The sequence below is a fragment of the Hemibagrus wyckioides genome, linkage group LG20, assembly GCF_019097595.1.
Source record: "Hemibagrus wyckioides isolate EC202008001 linkage group LG20, SWU_Hwy_1.0, whole genome shotgun sequence".
NCBI classification, from domain to species: domain Eukaryota; kingdom Metazoa; phylum Chordata; class Actinopteri; order Siluriformes; family Bagridae; genus Hemibagrus; species Hemibagrus wyckioides.
In genome coordinates this window covers 16977871-16992264 of record NC_080729.1, presented here as the reverse complement: position 1 = coordinate 16992264, position 14394 = coordinate 16977871, and the positions used below count along the sequence as shown (strand labels likewise).

The 14394-nt window shown below is 39.1% G+C and overlaps 3 protein-coding genes across 7 annotated transcripts; 1 reads left to right on the top strand and 2 right to left on the bottom strand.

Annotated features, from left to right (window-relative positions):
- Positions 1 to 698: 698 nt before the first annotated feature.
- On the top strand, positions 699 to 5725 carry cirbpa (cold inducible RNA binding protein a). Of its 5 annotated transcripts, XR_009207454.1 has the most exons (8): positions 699 to 758; positions 1373 to 1482; positions 1704 to 1810; positions 2069 to 2201; positions 2354 to 2522; positions 2662 to 2717; positions 5314 to 5401; positions 5550 to 5725. XR_009207454.1 is itself a non-coding variant. In XM_058418038.1 (7 exons), exons 2-7 carry the CDS (start codon positions 1383 to 1385, stop codon positions 3322 to 3324), a joined length of 567 nt encoding a protein of 188 aa, XP_058274021.1. In that variant the 5' UTR covers positions 699 to 758; positions 1373 to 1382; the 3' UTR covers positions 3325 to 4008. The 5 variants fall into 5 exon arrangements, 4 of the variants coding, with proteins under 4 accessions (XP_058274021.1, XP_058274020.1, XP_058274019.1 ...); XM_058418038.1 differs by lacking the exons at positions 5314 to 5401; positions 5550 to 5725 and adding an exon at positions 3311 to 4008 and having other exon boundaries at positions 2069 to 2189; XM_058418037.1 differs by lacking the exons at positions 5314 to 5401; positions 5550 to 5725 and adding an exon at positions 3876 to 4008.
- An 11-nt stretch (positions 5726 to 5736) lies between these two features.
- On the bottom strand, positions 5737 to 9865 carry LOC131370648 (yjeF N-terminal domain-containing 3-like). Its single transcript, XM_058418042.1, has 6 exons — positions 9788 to 9865; positions 7736 to 7844; positions 7535 to 7645; positions 7178 to 7291; positions 6847 to 6997; positions 5737 to 6076 (listed from the first exon to the last, which is right to left on the bottom strand). Exons 1-6 carry the CDS (start codon positions 9844 to 9846, stop codon positions 5877 to 5879), a joined length of 744 nt encoding a protein of 247 aa, XP_058274025.1. The 5' UTR covers positions 9847 to 9865; the 3' UTR covers positions 5737 to 5876.
- Positions 9866 to 11267: 1402 nt separating this feature from the next.
- Positions 11268 to 13780, bottom strand: ndufa13 (NADH:ubiquinone oxidoreductase subunit A13). The gene is made up of 5 exons (XM_058418041.1): positions 13626 to 13780; positions 13124 to 13202; positions 12095 to 12166; positions 11721 to 11790; positions 11268 to 11525 (listed from the first exon to the last, which is right to left on the bottom strand). The coding sequence occupies exons 1-5, from the start codon at positions 13717 to 13719 to the stop codon at positions 11406 to 11408; spliced, it is 435 nt and encodes a 144-aa protein (XP_058274024.1). The 5' UTR covers positions 13720 to 13780; the 3' UTR covers positions 11268 to 11405.
- Positions 13781 to 14394: the final 614 nt, after the last annotated feature.

Here is a 14394-nt window from a genome sequence, read left to right as displayed (position 1 = left end):
TTGCAGGGTTACGCTAAAATTCACTAGATAGCAGCCAATAACATAAGTCAAGTACCATAGCTTCTTGACTTCATTTTGTTTGAAGCTACACATCATTGTGATGTCCTGCCCCACCAAAATCTGTGGTCAGAAACCGTCCCTGTCTTGATGGCCTCCCATTATACACGGGCTCATACACACAGCTTGGAGTAAAACACGTTTCTCAACTTTTATGCAGTTAGATGTTGAAAAGAGGTTTCTATAAAAGCGTTTAAAAATAAAAACGATACAGAGAATAAAAACGGATCACATATTCAAGCTGACTCCCCGATTCACCTAAAAGAGCCGATTCAATGAGCCGACTCACAGCAGATAGTTCCGGTTGCCACACATTTCCTTTAAAAAAATGATTTACGAATTTTCTCTGTAGTGTGTTACCTCAGTCTGAGAGGTTGTAATAATAATAATAATAATAATAATAATAATAATAAACATCGCACAAATCCCAAATGTTTGTCATAAAATAAATAGAATATCTTGAAAATATACGGCGATTCAAAAATGAAAAATGGTTTGATGAAAGTTTTCTTTTGTTCAATTCACGAAATAGTTTGAATAATTATTACACAAAAACTATGTATGATACTGTTAGGTTTATACGGCTAGTTAATATTCAAATAGTTTGTGACGTAGCTCCGCCCCTTGAGGTATAAAATAGACCCGCCCTCTACCCAGCGCCATATTGAGCACGGAGCACCAGAAAGGAGGCTGACTCAAACGTAAGTTATAGCGTTACACACTTCCCCCCCACTCACATTTAACTACTATGTGTCTCATAATTTGATTTACGAATATTTCGCAGGACCAAGTTGTGTTTCAATCGATGGCTTTCAACATTTAGGAAACAGTTAGCTAGATTGTAGGGTTTTTTAGTTTTCTGCTTCACGTGAGACAAAATGGCGCTAGTTAGCTTAGCTGTAGAGATATTGCGTTCATTAGCGTCGTCGTTGTTTAGTCGTCTAACTTCCGTGTAATTGGCATTTTACTCGAAAGATAATATTTTAAAGAACTAAATTCTGACTTGGTTATTTCACTGGCGTCGTTGTTGAATCGGCTCGCGCACGTTTTTTTCTTTGAGAGGGGGATGGGGTTTTTTTGTTGTTTTTCCACCGCTATTCTGACATGAATACGCGCTCTTGGCCTTATTTGCATAAACGTATCTGGCGCGTTTTTTACCGGAAAAGAGGTGGTGTAAAACGTGGGCTTGATGCAAGGCCTATTGTTTGACCTGCATGTTGGCCTCGTGGTCTAATTCTGTGATTATTCTAAAAAATATCAATTGGAATCGGTTACAAATGTAATACTTTTTTATTTACTACTTGTTTTATCTCAGAATCGACAAAATGTCTGACGAAGGAAAGCTTTTTATTGGAGGTCTGAGCTTCGACACCACGGAGCAGTCCCTGGAGGATGCCTTCTCTAAATACGGCGTCATCACCAATGGTCAGTGTCGTGTTTTCCATATGCAAGTTGATTTCTGTACCAAATAGTAGTTTTTCGTGTATATGTATATATATATGTGTGTGTGTGTGTGTATGTATGTATATGTGTATATATATATATATATATATATATATATATATATATATATATATATATATATATATATATATATATATAAATAAATAAATAAATAAATAAATAAATCCTTTTTTTTTTTGCAGTTCATGTTGCCAGAAACAGAGAAACAAACAGGTCGAGAGGGTTTGGCTTTGTCACGTTCGAGAATCCTGAAGATGCAAAAGATGCCATGGAGGGAATGAATGGAAAAGTATGAAGCAAATATTAACAATGCACATGATTTTGATTCTTAGTACAATGTTTTTGGGACTCCAAAAAATAAGCATTGTCTGAATTGCATCCTATTGAGCAATGTTACTGAGAAACTGCCTGCTTTAGTCTTGAATCTATTACTTAACTTAATACTTAAAAGCATATCAACTTAAGATTTGTCTCCTGATTGCATGTTTCTATGGGTTTGTGTTGAGTGGGCAAACTTTGTATACTAAAATGTGTTTTTTATCCATAGTCTGTGGACGGCAGGGCGATCCGTGTGGATGAGGCTGGGAAGGGTGGCAGCGGCCGCTCCGGAGGTGGCGGATACAGAGGTGGCAGTGGAGGAGGAAGAGGAGGTGGATACTTCCGTGGAGGTAGAGGAAGAGGTGGGCCATGTGGTAACCATGATGTAATAGACATCTGGTACATTTTGGTTCAAAAGAAGGAATATTAAATAGCCTGTTGTACATGTCGGTGTGTTTGCACAGCAAAATAATTGGCAATGTGACTTGATTTAATGTTTGTTTTTTTTTTCCAGGTGGTGGAAGTTATGGAGGTGGTGACCGGGGGTATGGAGGTGGTGACCGTGGATATGGAGGTGGTGACCGTGGATATGGTGGCGGTGACCGTGGTTATGGAGGAGACCGGGGGTATAGTGGTGGCTACAAGAGCGGTGGTGGCGGTGGCGGTGGATACAATAGAGACAGGTAAGAATGTAGTCCTTTCTCCCAAAGAGGCACCATTCAACTTTTTTAAAAAGATGCTATGTTTTAAAACATCTTAACCAGTATTTGCAGTCTGACTTGTTTGAAAATTCATGTTTTCTTATTTCTCTATTTCTTCCAGGAGTTCCAGCTATGGAGACCGTGGAAACTCCTACAGAGACAACTATGATGGATATGGTACGTATTAGCACTTTTTTCCAGCAGATCTATGAAGTTTCCTATTAGTTGTGCACCTTTTGCTCCAATCAGAGCTGTACAGATTCAAGGAACATTTTTTTTTTTAATCTGCTTAACCTTTGACTATTTATTTAGCTTTTATAGTTGTATTGTCTCCTTTTTTTTTTTTTCTCTCTAATTTATAAATATTGGAAAGACCTGTTGCCTTAAATTAACGTTTAAAATGTTTAGTTAGCTAATTTGTAAGTAACTGGCACAGGTTAAGTTCACTGGACCCCAATTTACTGAGGCACAAGTGGTTATATTTCCAGCATTGCCTTGTCCACACCCCAACTTGGAGGAGCAGGGCCTGCTTCAAAACGAGGCTCACTCATTTGCTCACTCATTTGCTCACTCATTTGTGTTCTCTTGATCCCTAAATCGGACACAGCCATTAAACATGTGACTTCCCTGAGGCCTATCGGTTGGGTAGCCACACGTTTTGTGGCGCGTTGCCTTGTCTTGTTCAGATTGCTTTCTAAGAGGGGTGTTTATCAAACTAAATGTGTTCAGATGCTTCAGTGTCCTCTCACGTGTGCCTGCTTCTTCCTCAGCTGCACACGAATAAGGCCCAAGACCCAACTCTTCACTGGCTGTGTATTCTAAAGACGTGCTCCTCAAGGATCTATCCATTCATGTAGTAGCTTTCTTTTGTTTAAAAAAAAAAAAAAAAATCACAGGTGAAATGTGGGGCAGGCAGTTCTTCATTTTGGCTGTGAAATGTTTCTCTGCTACCACAATGGTCACACTTTAGTTTTTTTTTTCTTGTGTTTCTTTGTTTTCTTTTTTTTTTTACTTTATTGAATATTGAGCCTCATGTAAAATCTTATTCCTCCTGGTCTGTTCTGACAGGCTGCCACAGTATTGCTATCCACTAGCAAATTTTCCATTTTAATAGAGGTCCTTATTTTATATTTTGGGTTGCCCTAGGTTTTAGTGAACAACTACCTCTTAAAGGACCTTTTAAAGCAGCTGTGGAACTTTCAAGTCTAAAAAGTTGTTGTAGCAATACAATAATGCTAAATTTCAGCGACCTTTCCATTTGAAATAGCGTTAAATTGATAGAAAGTTGGAAAGCCTTTGTCCATGTCAAGTATCCAAAGAGTCGATTCCTTGCAGACTGGTGAACACTGCTCGAGTGAGCTGGCCAGCACTGGTGCTGTTCTTGAAGTGCAGCTTGCAGTTTGCCACGTTCACCCTCACTCTTCCAGAGGTATCTCTGCCCTGCTTGACTTTTGCATATTTTTTTTTTTTTAAAAAAACATGTGATGTAAAGATGGACCGACACTCCTAAACTGTATAGTAGTCTATATGGAAGATGAATTAATGTTAAGAACTGTTACTATTACTACCCCCAAATCTGAGGGGGACTGTGCTCTGTTCTTTGTATTGGCATTGGATCTATTATTTGTGTCCTTGGCTTCATGGAGCCTATTAAATGAAACCTGTTTGAAAAACTAATTTTGTTTGTGCTTTAAAAAAAAATCAATGAAATATTTAACTCTTTAAGATAAATGGGGCAAGAAATTAAGTAGGTTTACTTGCTACTTATTTTAGAATGTTTATAGTTTAGCAAAGTTATATTTTTGGTAGACTAGCAGAATTTTTTTTGGGGGGGGGGGGTTATAAAATGGTAACTTTTTTATATATTTATCTAAGATTTTGGTTAAAACCAACTTGTCCTCACCAGGATTGTTAAAGGGTGGGTTTTTTTTAAATTGGTTATTTTGTTTAGCTAGTTGTCATGAATCATATCATATACTAAATATTTTGAAGGTGTCCTTTGCCTGGTAGTTAGCTACTTCTAGAAAGTTGTACCAGTTAACACTTCTGCTTTTGGCTCTGGTATAAAAGCAAAAAAAAAATGCTTTACTGAATCCACGAGCTCTACTTCTGTAAAGAGGGGAGCAAAAATCCTCACTGGTGCCTATGGAGAACGAAGTTTTGCATCTACCGAAGTGATTCCCTCCTGTCAGTGGAACAGGAGAAAGCTGCTACTCTCTTGGGCTAGTTGATGTATGGAGAAACAGTAGGCCTGTGTACCTGAGGTAACCTTTCTTTGCTCACCTGTTCACAACCTTCAGAAACTTAAGTTCAAATTGTGCTATGAGATTTATATATGGGTGTGTTTTTAGACGTTTTCGTCCCCACCATGCGACAGTTCACTCATGCTCCTTTAAGGTTTCTGCATGGTGTCCTGATCACCTGTGTCGCTTCTCGCCCCTGAAAACTTATTTTGGCTTCAAATTCACGTGAGGGGTGACAAATGCTGAGATCAACGCTCCTCAAGTCCACTTTTTACTTTTGCTCATTAATGTTTCCTGAACCATTTGTGAAATTTTGCATTATCCGGGTCACCTGAGAGCTAATATGGTTGCCCTGTAGCACAATTTTTTTTGGTGACCTGTACAATCGAATCCAACACCTTGTCAAATATTTGGAAACCTAGAAACAATTGTAACCCAACCATGTGTTAGTGTTTTCTTTAAGTAATTTACATTGTTGAGTTTGTTCTCGTTTAGCGAACGCATGTTTTTGTTTTGTTTTTTCCCACTAGGTTGAAGATGCCTTTTGGATGCCACGACTTTTCATTCATCAAGACTCCTGTGTGTAACAGGGATAACTTTTTAAGACTGAAGGTTAAGGTGAGTCTCCCCATGGGGCGTTCACTATCAATTCAGAAGACATTGTTTTTGGTGGTTGGTGATGCATGGTCTTTAGTGTTGTGTGTAACTTGCTCTACAATTCTTTTAATTCTAATAGTTGGTTTTGTGACTTTCTTCTCTCTAACAGGTACGACACACTGGTCATTACAAAGACTTGGTAGAGATGCGAGACACTTCAATGGTGCCAGTTGTCGAGACTTATGAGTTGGCTGTGATGGGAGTTGGAGATCTTTAATACATCTTGGCATAATTTCATTAAAGTTAACTGATAGTATATGCATTCTGATTATTTCACACACGAAATTTAATGAGAATTTTTTTTTTTGTATACACTGTAAACATCTTTTTTGTGCCCCAAATCTTACAACAATAAAATACATCCTCCAGCTAAAACAGCTCTTTTTTTTCCTTTAACTAGAATAAATTACTTTTCTGGAAGTCTTCTATAGGTTTGTTAATGTAGTTCAGTAATACAGGCTGTACTGGGAAATTTGGGTAGGTTCAGCTCATATTTCCTCTGAATATCGTAGGGCAGTAAGCGTCCAGCGAGTAAATGTGTCCCAGAGAAACTGAGTGCACATCTCTTTGGTGCTATCAGAGAGATGAGGACGTTGGGATTTATCCCGTCGATGCTGGCTTCGTCAGGGTCCCATCCTGTAATTACAGCATTCGTTACCCAGTCAGGACTTCAGTATATATTCGGTGGGTGAGTAGGATTCTGTAAAAGCACTCATACAATATACTGTAGCTCTCATACAATATACATTATAAAAATACACTTAAATAAATGCTAGATATAAATCATGTATATTAGCAGATAATTGAGTCATTTTTTTTCCGTAATAAACAAATATTGAGAATTTTACTAGTAATGTTTCCTATGTACCCTTGGTTAAACCTTGAGTTAAAAAAAGCTATATAGAGGGCAGTATGGCCTCAATCATGGCGTATTTATAACCCTAATAAAACCGGCAGTAAGTGATGACTGATTAAGAGTTCATAAGCAAGCAGGTTACTTACAAGCAAAATATAAAAATGGAAATGGAAGGATATCTTGGTTATGATTTGCACAATCTTCAAGGATAGAAAGTTGATGGGATGTGATAGAATTTTTTTAAATAACATTACAATATAGAGCTATTTCAAAATGTACTAAAACTGCAGGGTAGATTGCTCATAACTGCAGTTTGAGGTTAAGTCTTAGCCATGAGTCCAGCCATCTAGTCTCCATCACAGTTTCGCCCCAAAATTCTCTGGTCATAACAGTTTCTAGTCACACATACAGAAGGTCAGAACCTCACAAACATCATCTCCAAGTAAAAATTTTCCATCACACTAACTATCTGCGTAGCCTTTTTTAAACTCATCGTTACCCAGGGTACTAATAGTTCTGGAGCTGACTGAAAGTAAATATTTTTTCAGACCTGAAGGGATGTCGAGGCTGGCGATGGGGATTTTAACCCCTCGGAGAGTAAGCATGATGCTGGTGAAGGGTTCTTTCGCTGTTCCCAGTTCTGTCTCTGGACCCAGCAGTGCATCCACCACCAGGTTATATGCATCGTTTATAAGCTGCACCTGTAAATGAGGATTGTGGTAGCAGAGGTCCATGTAAATTGAGTCAGTAGTATGTTTATCCACTGCATATTCAACAATCAGAAAATACACAAAGTATAAATCCAGTTTGCTTGGATTGGCTAGTTTGTGCAGTGAAAATAAAAAAGATCCAAAGTTTTTATGACTGGAAGCTTTTCTGACCTCAGTGGGCAGGTAGGACAGGAAGGGGATGTCCATTTTCTCACACTGTACAGTAAAGTCCAGGTGAGGACTTTGTGAAGACCGTTTTGGGTAGAAGACAGTGGGCATGTATTCCTGAAGTGAAGGTAAGAGTGGACAAAATATTACTAAACCCCAACCTGTATAGTTTATATATTGTGAGCAGAGATAAAGGTGTTACGTTGCTGATTTGAGTCCTGTAGCTACTTCCTTAGTTAAAACAGATGCACTTGTTGGGTGTTCAATTACTAGCTGTAGTCTTTGCTGTTATGTGCATCTTGTCAGCATCCTAACTTACGATGGAAATATGTGACACCACATGACTTGCATAATACTTACAAATAATCTCAGATAGCGTGCACACGCCAGGCCGATGCAGCCGTTCTGATCCGGCCCACACACCACCAGGACAGTGGGCTGCCTCTTACCCAGAGTGCTCAGCGGGTATGTCTGTAAATAAAAGCAGACACTAGTATATAGCATCCATCTTTATTGTATAAGTTCGGTAATTTACTGTAAGGATGTGGTTGGAACTCAGACCTTTGTAATGGCAACTGCACAGGCATGACCTAAAATCTCTATCAGCTGATGAAGACCAAAGTGATAGTCCCTCAGCAACTCCATCTCCATAGCAACAGCCTCCTCTTTACTGTAAAGAAATCACAGAACTATATATATATAATAAGACTGTTCCAGAAATAGATCTCTCAAATCTTTGACTGGATTTTCCTTGCACTTGACGTCACACCGAATCGTCAGCTGTTTATGTATGAATATTTAACCCGTCGTTGTGAGAAGCTTAAGCTTGAACTGACTGAGCCCCCAGACAACAGTCTCCAGCGCTGACCTTCTACAGTCTGTGGGTCTATTTGAGCTCAGCTCCTCAGTTCCTGAGCCCTGACTGGGTATTGATCAGACAGCAGACGGCTCCACACGAAGGGGAGCTAAAGTGTAGACTTTAGGAACAGATGTCAGCACTTCAGTACCTCACAAAGGTTTCATTAATATTTCAGATTTATTGCACTATAGAAAATTAACCCAGCTTTATATTTCGAAGTTTGGTTGCATAGTAAGGCAGGCTTGTCTTTATTTCACAATAAATATGTCCACAGTATTGTGAAATTTTTTTCCACACCCTAAGTGCTAGTCTACATTTCTAAGCTGCAGAATGCACTGAAAGTTTCTCACAGTAGTAGGTCACTAATGCTCCTCAGCTTGCAGCATTACCCAAGGTGCCCGTAACATCAAGTGGCTCCGGATAAAGCTAAGAAGCCCCTACTGAAGAACTGCAGGTGATCAGCCTCCAGCACACATTACTCAGAACTTACAATGCTCCTCCTGAGCAGCTGGGGCCAGGTTGCATAAAGAGATGCTAGTAGTTGTTTCACTTATTATATAGTCAAGGGAAGCTTTAATTAGCACATTAAAATCTGCTGAATTGCTCTGTGGAATCGTTAATACTTCGCCTCTCGGCTGTTTTATGATATCAGACCGTGATTAATGGTGCTAATTTACATCACTATCTATTCAGGACAGAACAGAAAATTTATAGCATGCAAGTGTTTGGGAAAGTTGTAGCACTGTGGACATCCTGTAACTGCACAGCCCAGCAGGTTAAACATTAATATTACATGATAAAAGGACTGACCACAGACAACATTCTCACACCGTGTCCTCTTTCTCTTTGTATTTAAAATCCCAGATTATTAATTATACAGAAACCTAAAGTGTGAGAGAAGAAACTGTTGAAATGATTGTTTACTTCCTTTTCTTTTCTTTATTGTTAAATTCATTTCCACTAATTTCTCAGGTGGCATACACCAGTATATAAAGTTGTAGGTATTGTTAATGACAAAATAAAATTATTGGCACCCTTTTTGAGAGAAAGATTATTATCTTAAGCAAACATATCACACATCCTGATCCAAATATTCTCTGAAACTACTGGGGAAAACTACCTACTGTCATCTCTAACAAAAATCACTCATAAATTCATCCATTTTTTTATGGTTATTGACCTGAACAAATCAGGGTAATGGATATAAGCGAAGTTAAAAATGACAAAAAAGCAAAACAACACTATTTAAGTACCTCAAACACTCCAAGAAGTTTTGTATATTTTCAAGTTTTTTATTTTATTTATTCTTATAGTTTATTATTTATAGTAATGATTATTATTTATTTTTAAATTAAATTATTAAATGAAATTAAATAATTACAATTTGTATTTTTATTTTATTTTGTTTATTATTATAGTTTATTATTTATATTTATTATATATTAAATTACAAAAATAAATCTAATACGTTGTTTATTTGATATTTTTAGTTTTCCACATTGTGCATGAAGGGTGCCAATAATTTTAGGGTTTATTAATTAGTGAGATTTGATTTCATATTTTTCCTGACAGCCTTATTAACTATTAACAGTTTGTAAATCTATAGCCTTAGATAGATAGATAGATAGATAGATAGATAGATAGATAGATAGATAGATAGATAGATAGATAGATAGATAGATAGATAGATAGATAGATAGATAGATAGATAGATAGAAATACCTAATCACAGAATGGCAGTGGACGCAGCTTACCTGAGATAATGCGGCATCAGTGTGGACTCACAGTCCTGGTCAGCACTGCTGTGGTTCATCTCCTTCAGCACAGATTTCAGAGCTTTCTTCTGTTGTACAAGTGTGTGTTCTGCAGCCTTCTCACTTTAACAACAGCAATTTATTAAGCAGTTAAGAGGAGAGGAAATCACGGAGGCTGCCGATTGGCTGAGTGCACAAAGGGGGCGGAACCTGTGGAATGTGATGAGGGACACCAGAGCTGTATGTGGTAGTGTAGTGTGTTTGAGGAGAAGTATATTGTGTCTGATAAGCTCTATTAATCACAAATACATTACTGAAAGAGAAGTAAGATAACAGTGAGAATCCAGGAAAGAGTATTGTTTGGGTAACAAAGCTAATAAAACCAGTATAGCCCACTATATCTAAACATTTATTTTACCTTTAAACACTCCTAAAAAATGTTAGTTATTTCTGCATTGACGTGTCAATTCTTTTTGATAGATTATGAAAAATACTCAGCCTTTTACCTTAACACACTTGCCTCTTATGAAATATTTGTTATAAATCACATCTAAGAGGAAGTCCTGAAGATCACAGAAGTGTGTTCTCTCTTTCTTTCACTTTTCCTCTTTCAGTGATCTTAAGAAAACTAAAACTGAATTTCCGATTAAAATTTCTAGTAGTTAGTAATTCCTAGTTCAGCTTAAAGACTCGAATAGAACTGAGTGCTCTATAACTTGAGCATGTCTACTTTCCCTATTATTGATCCCAGAAGATCTTTCTCTTCAAAAACAATAAGCAATTATCTTCTTATCTTCTCAACAGAAGTGAATACAGAGTCCTTTAGATAGACTTTAGTATGCATAAAGGCTATCTGTTCTTATATACACTATATTGCCAAAAGTTTTGGGACACCCCTCCAAATCATTGAATTCAGGGGTTGGGTTCGGCCCCTTAGTTCCAGTGAAAGAACCTCTTAATGCTTCAGCTTCATACCAAGACATTTTGGACAATTTCATGCCCCCAACTTTGTGGGAACAGTTTGGGGATGACCCCTTCCTGTTCCAACATGACTGCACACCAGTGCACAAAGCAAAGTCCATAAAGACATGGATGAGGGAGTTTGGTGTGGAGGAACCTGACTGGCCTGCACAGAGTCCTGACCTCAACCAAGATAGAACACCTTTGAGCAGAAACTGTGAGCCAGACCTTCTTGTCCAACATCAGTCCCGGACCTCACAAGAGGAATGGTCAAAAATTCCCATAAACACACTCCTAAACCTTGTGGAAAACCTTCCCAGAAGAGTTGGAGCTGTTATAGCTGTAAAAGGGCGGGCCAACTCCATATTACTTTCATGTGCGGGTAAAGGCAGATGTCCCAAAACCTTTGGCAACATTGTGTATATATGACAGACTGCAGTTAGAGATGTTCCTGTTGTGTCTAGTTGTTAAGGAGTAACAATACAAACAGAATAACATCACCAGCACAAAGACTCCACAATTTTGGAAGCAAAGAAAACAATATTTAATATTTGAAACATTTACAGTCTGAACATTAACACATTGCTCGTCTCTCTCTCTCACACACAGAGCAGGTGGATGATGGTCTATCGTCTGACCCCCCAGGCCGAGCTGCAGCTTACACGTACCACAGGAAGCCAAACCTCTTGTGCAGGAGCTCCTCCTGAGGTCGAAGGTTGAAGAGCTCATCTGTGGTGGGAGTAACCCAGCGGTCTGTGTGGAAAACATTCTCACCCACCTTCACACACACACACACACGATTATAGACTTTAAACATACAGGTTAAAAAGTTGGGTCTGTGAGATCAACTACAAACACAATTGGTGGAGACCGAGTCGGAAAAGCGCTGGAACTTTCCTTTCAGTTAATTCACCTTGAAGCCAAACATGATAACAACCTTTAAAAATTTTTTTACAAAATCAATCCGAAATACCTTCCAGCCCGGGACATCCTTCATGATGATGGCTTCCTCCTCCAGGTTCTCCCTGAGCATCCGTAACGTCCTACAGACAGCAGAGTGAAAAGGAAAGAAAGCATGAACAGGTGGTTATGTACAGAATAATACCATCGTTCTGTTACACAGAAATTATACATAACTTTAGACAGGTCTAAAAATAAGAAAAGACCAATGAGGAGGTTTAGGATTTTGTTTCCTTTCGATATTGTAATACATTTTTTCACCACCAGCTTGTGTGATTATCATTCTAGCATTAGGCTACAATATATCATGCTACAAAAATGTGAAATCACAACAAAACCACTAACACAATCACCGTAATTAAAAATCAAAGTGGAGAAACGGCTCACCTTCTGTCATTTTCAGCCTGTAGGAGAGGCAGGAGAGCGATCCGAGCCTCCAGCTCCTCGATGTGCAAACGCCTGGGACACACACACACAGAGTTTCATTCACATACCACTGTAAACTGATCTAATTTACAGCATTTTCACAGGACTTAAGCATTTTATCTGCACCCTGTCTCTGTTCTGCATCACAGCATTAACTCATAGACGTTTAATGTTCTCTGGAAGTCGTGAGGTCCAGACTCTTACTGGAGCACCAAATGAACAATGTACTGTTAACGTACTGTTAAGTGATTTGGCCCGAAGACAGATTGTACATGACGTCTAACATCAAGCTCCAGATCAGCGACGAGCAAGCATTCATGCTGGGAAAGTAACAACAAACTCATCTGGAACGTTATCCCAACAAAAAATGTGAAAAGAGAAAGAAGGCTATTTTCCCAGAAGCCTCTACAACATGACGAAACGTCACTGTTCTGTCAGGTCTAAAAAAATACCTAGATATTTTAGGCTTAAACTGTTATGTTGGGTAAATTTTTCAAGACAGCAGCTTCTCCAGACTCATGTGACGGTTCCATGATGATCATGTTCGACCTCCTGCTCCGATTCCTGAGCTCAGCTTACTGTCTGTGAGGTTCCTCTGGGTTCCTCTCACTGTTTACAAACATGGAGGTGGACTGGTACTCTAAATGTGCCCTGTGTGTAAACGTGTGTGTGATGGACCAACATCCGATCTAGGGTTTTGCGGTTAATTAAAGATAAATTGAACGTGTTTGACCAATCAGTGGTCAGCTTTACATCCGGCTCCACCCAGACGTCCATATTTGGTTCTTACGGTACCTGGGTGAAAAAGGGGTAAACAAAGTGGGTAAAGTGGGTACTTGGGTGTGACACGAGGCACCTGATGATGGAAGAGATGGATGGATTTGTTACTGTATCGCAGTCTCCATCGAATGAGTCCAAAACAGATCTTTATCAAATAAGAACAGTAAATCTGGTATGAATGCATGGCTAATTACCCCACACTGATCTTACCTCCTCTCTCTGTTCCACTTAAAAAGCCTCCAGTAGCCGAACAGCATGACTCCAATCCCAATACCGAACAGACTGTAACCTATAATAGACATTTAACAATAAACTGCATCTGCTGCTTCCGCCTTCAGCACCATGTCATTATTTCGGTCGGGGGAAAATACGTAATAATGCATTATAATGGCTGCATAACAATATCCCCACAAAGAATAGGCTTTTATTTAAGAAAAACTGTCCAGCTCTAGGAAAAGAGATAGTTAATAAAGCTTTCTGACATATTAAGTTGCACAACTACTATTAAGATGTATGTCAAGGCTTTAAAATAAACAGCATTTCTCTTCGCACAGAGTTTTGTGTAAACTGGACGTACTGTCAGAGAAGCTCAAAGCTAGCCGTGTTAGCTACTTAGCTCGCTGTGCTAACCCGGTTTAACACTCCATTCAAATCAGCACAAAAAGCAAGCAAAACATTCGGTACTACAGTAACCGAAACGCGGTGTACTAACCAGAAAGCCCCCTTTTCGGTAGGTTTCTCTTGTAATCAATAGGACCATAACCTCCCGGTGGAGGCATGTCCTGCTTCACCTTGGACGCCGCCATCTTCCTCCCACTAGCACCAACACCGTCGGTTGTGTATTTCCCACCCGTATTCCGGTTAACCACGCCCCCGGTCCGAAGATTGGCTAGTAATACATGCAGACTATCCAATCACACAGCTGCTTTGGAGGCGCCAATCATAGTGCAGGAGGCGGGATTCATGGATGTAAGATTTGCTCTTTGTCGCCCTCTCCTGTCGACTACAGGTATTACAATATTTAATCAATTTATTTAGTAGTATTAAAAAAATGTTTTCTTTTTACTTGGCTTTGTATAAAAAGTAAAAATGAGACGTATTAATAAAAAGTGGATCAGATACCAATTCAGAATAACGTGCCAATATTTATACTGTCAAATGTATGCTGTATCATATAGAGATCCCCTGACCCTTTCTTCTTTAGGGCATTAGGAAAGCCAAGCATGCACATAAACTGCACCTCGAGGAGCACTGCCACAGCAACTCTGACCCCAGACACGTGAAAAAGGCATCCAGACCATCACTGACCACAAACCTTCAATAAAGTCTCTACCAACCAGCAATGCCTTCCTCCCAGACAAGCTTCTTTGCTCCCTTCGACAAAGGCGTCACACACCGAACCAGACATGCTGACTCCTCTACGGCTGTTCATCTGATATCACTCTCCACAACAGAGGTACACTCAGCACTGAGCAGAGTAG

Excerpts from the sequence above, each read along its gene's own strand:
- cirbpa (XM_058418036.1), top strand. The coding sequence starts at position 1,383 with ATGTCTGACGAAGGAAAGCTTTTTATTGGAGGTCTGAGCTTCGACACC. Across the intron at positions 1,483-1,703 it reads ATACGGCGTCATCACCAATG|TTCATGTTGCCAGAAACAGA; the intron begins GTCAGTGTCGTG and ends TTTTTTTTGCAG. Across the intron at positions 1,811-2,068 it reads TGGAGGGAATGAATGGAAAA|TCTGTGGACGGCAGGGCGAT; the intron begins GTATGAAGCAAA and ends TTTTATCCATAG.
- LOC131370648 (XM_058418042.1), bottom strand. The coding sequence starts at position 9,846 with ATGAACCACAGCAGTGCTGACCAGGACTGTGAGTCCACACTGATGCCG. Across the intron at positions 7,646-7,735 it reads GTGCAGTTGCCATTACAAAG|ACATACCCGCTGAGCACTCT; the intron begins GTCTGAGTTCCA and ends TTTTATTTACAG. Across the intron at positions 7,292-7,534 it reads CACGCTATCTGAGATTATTT|GAATACATGCCCACTGTCTT; the intron begins GTAAGTATTATG and ends CCTTCACTTCAG.
- ndufa13 (XM_058418041.1), bottom strand. The coding sequence starts at position 13,719 with ATGGCGGCGTCCAAGGTGAAGCAGGACATGCCTCCACCGGGAGGTTAT. Across the intron at positions 13,203-13,625 it reads ACCGAAAAGGGGGCTTTCTG|GTTACAGTCTGTTCGGTATT; the intron begins GTTAGTACACCG and ends TGTCTATTATAG. Across the intron at positions 11,526-11,720 it reads AGGATGTCCCGGGCTGGAAG|GTGGGTGAGAATGTTTTCCA; the intron begins GTATTTCGGATT and ends GTGTGTGTGAAG.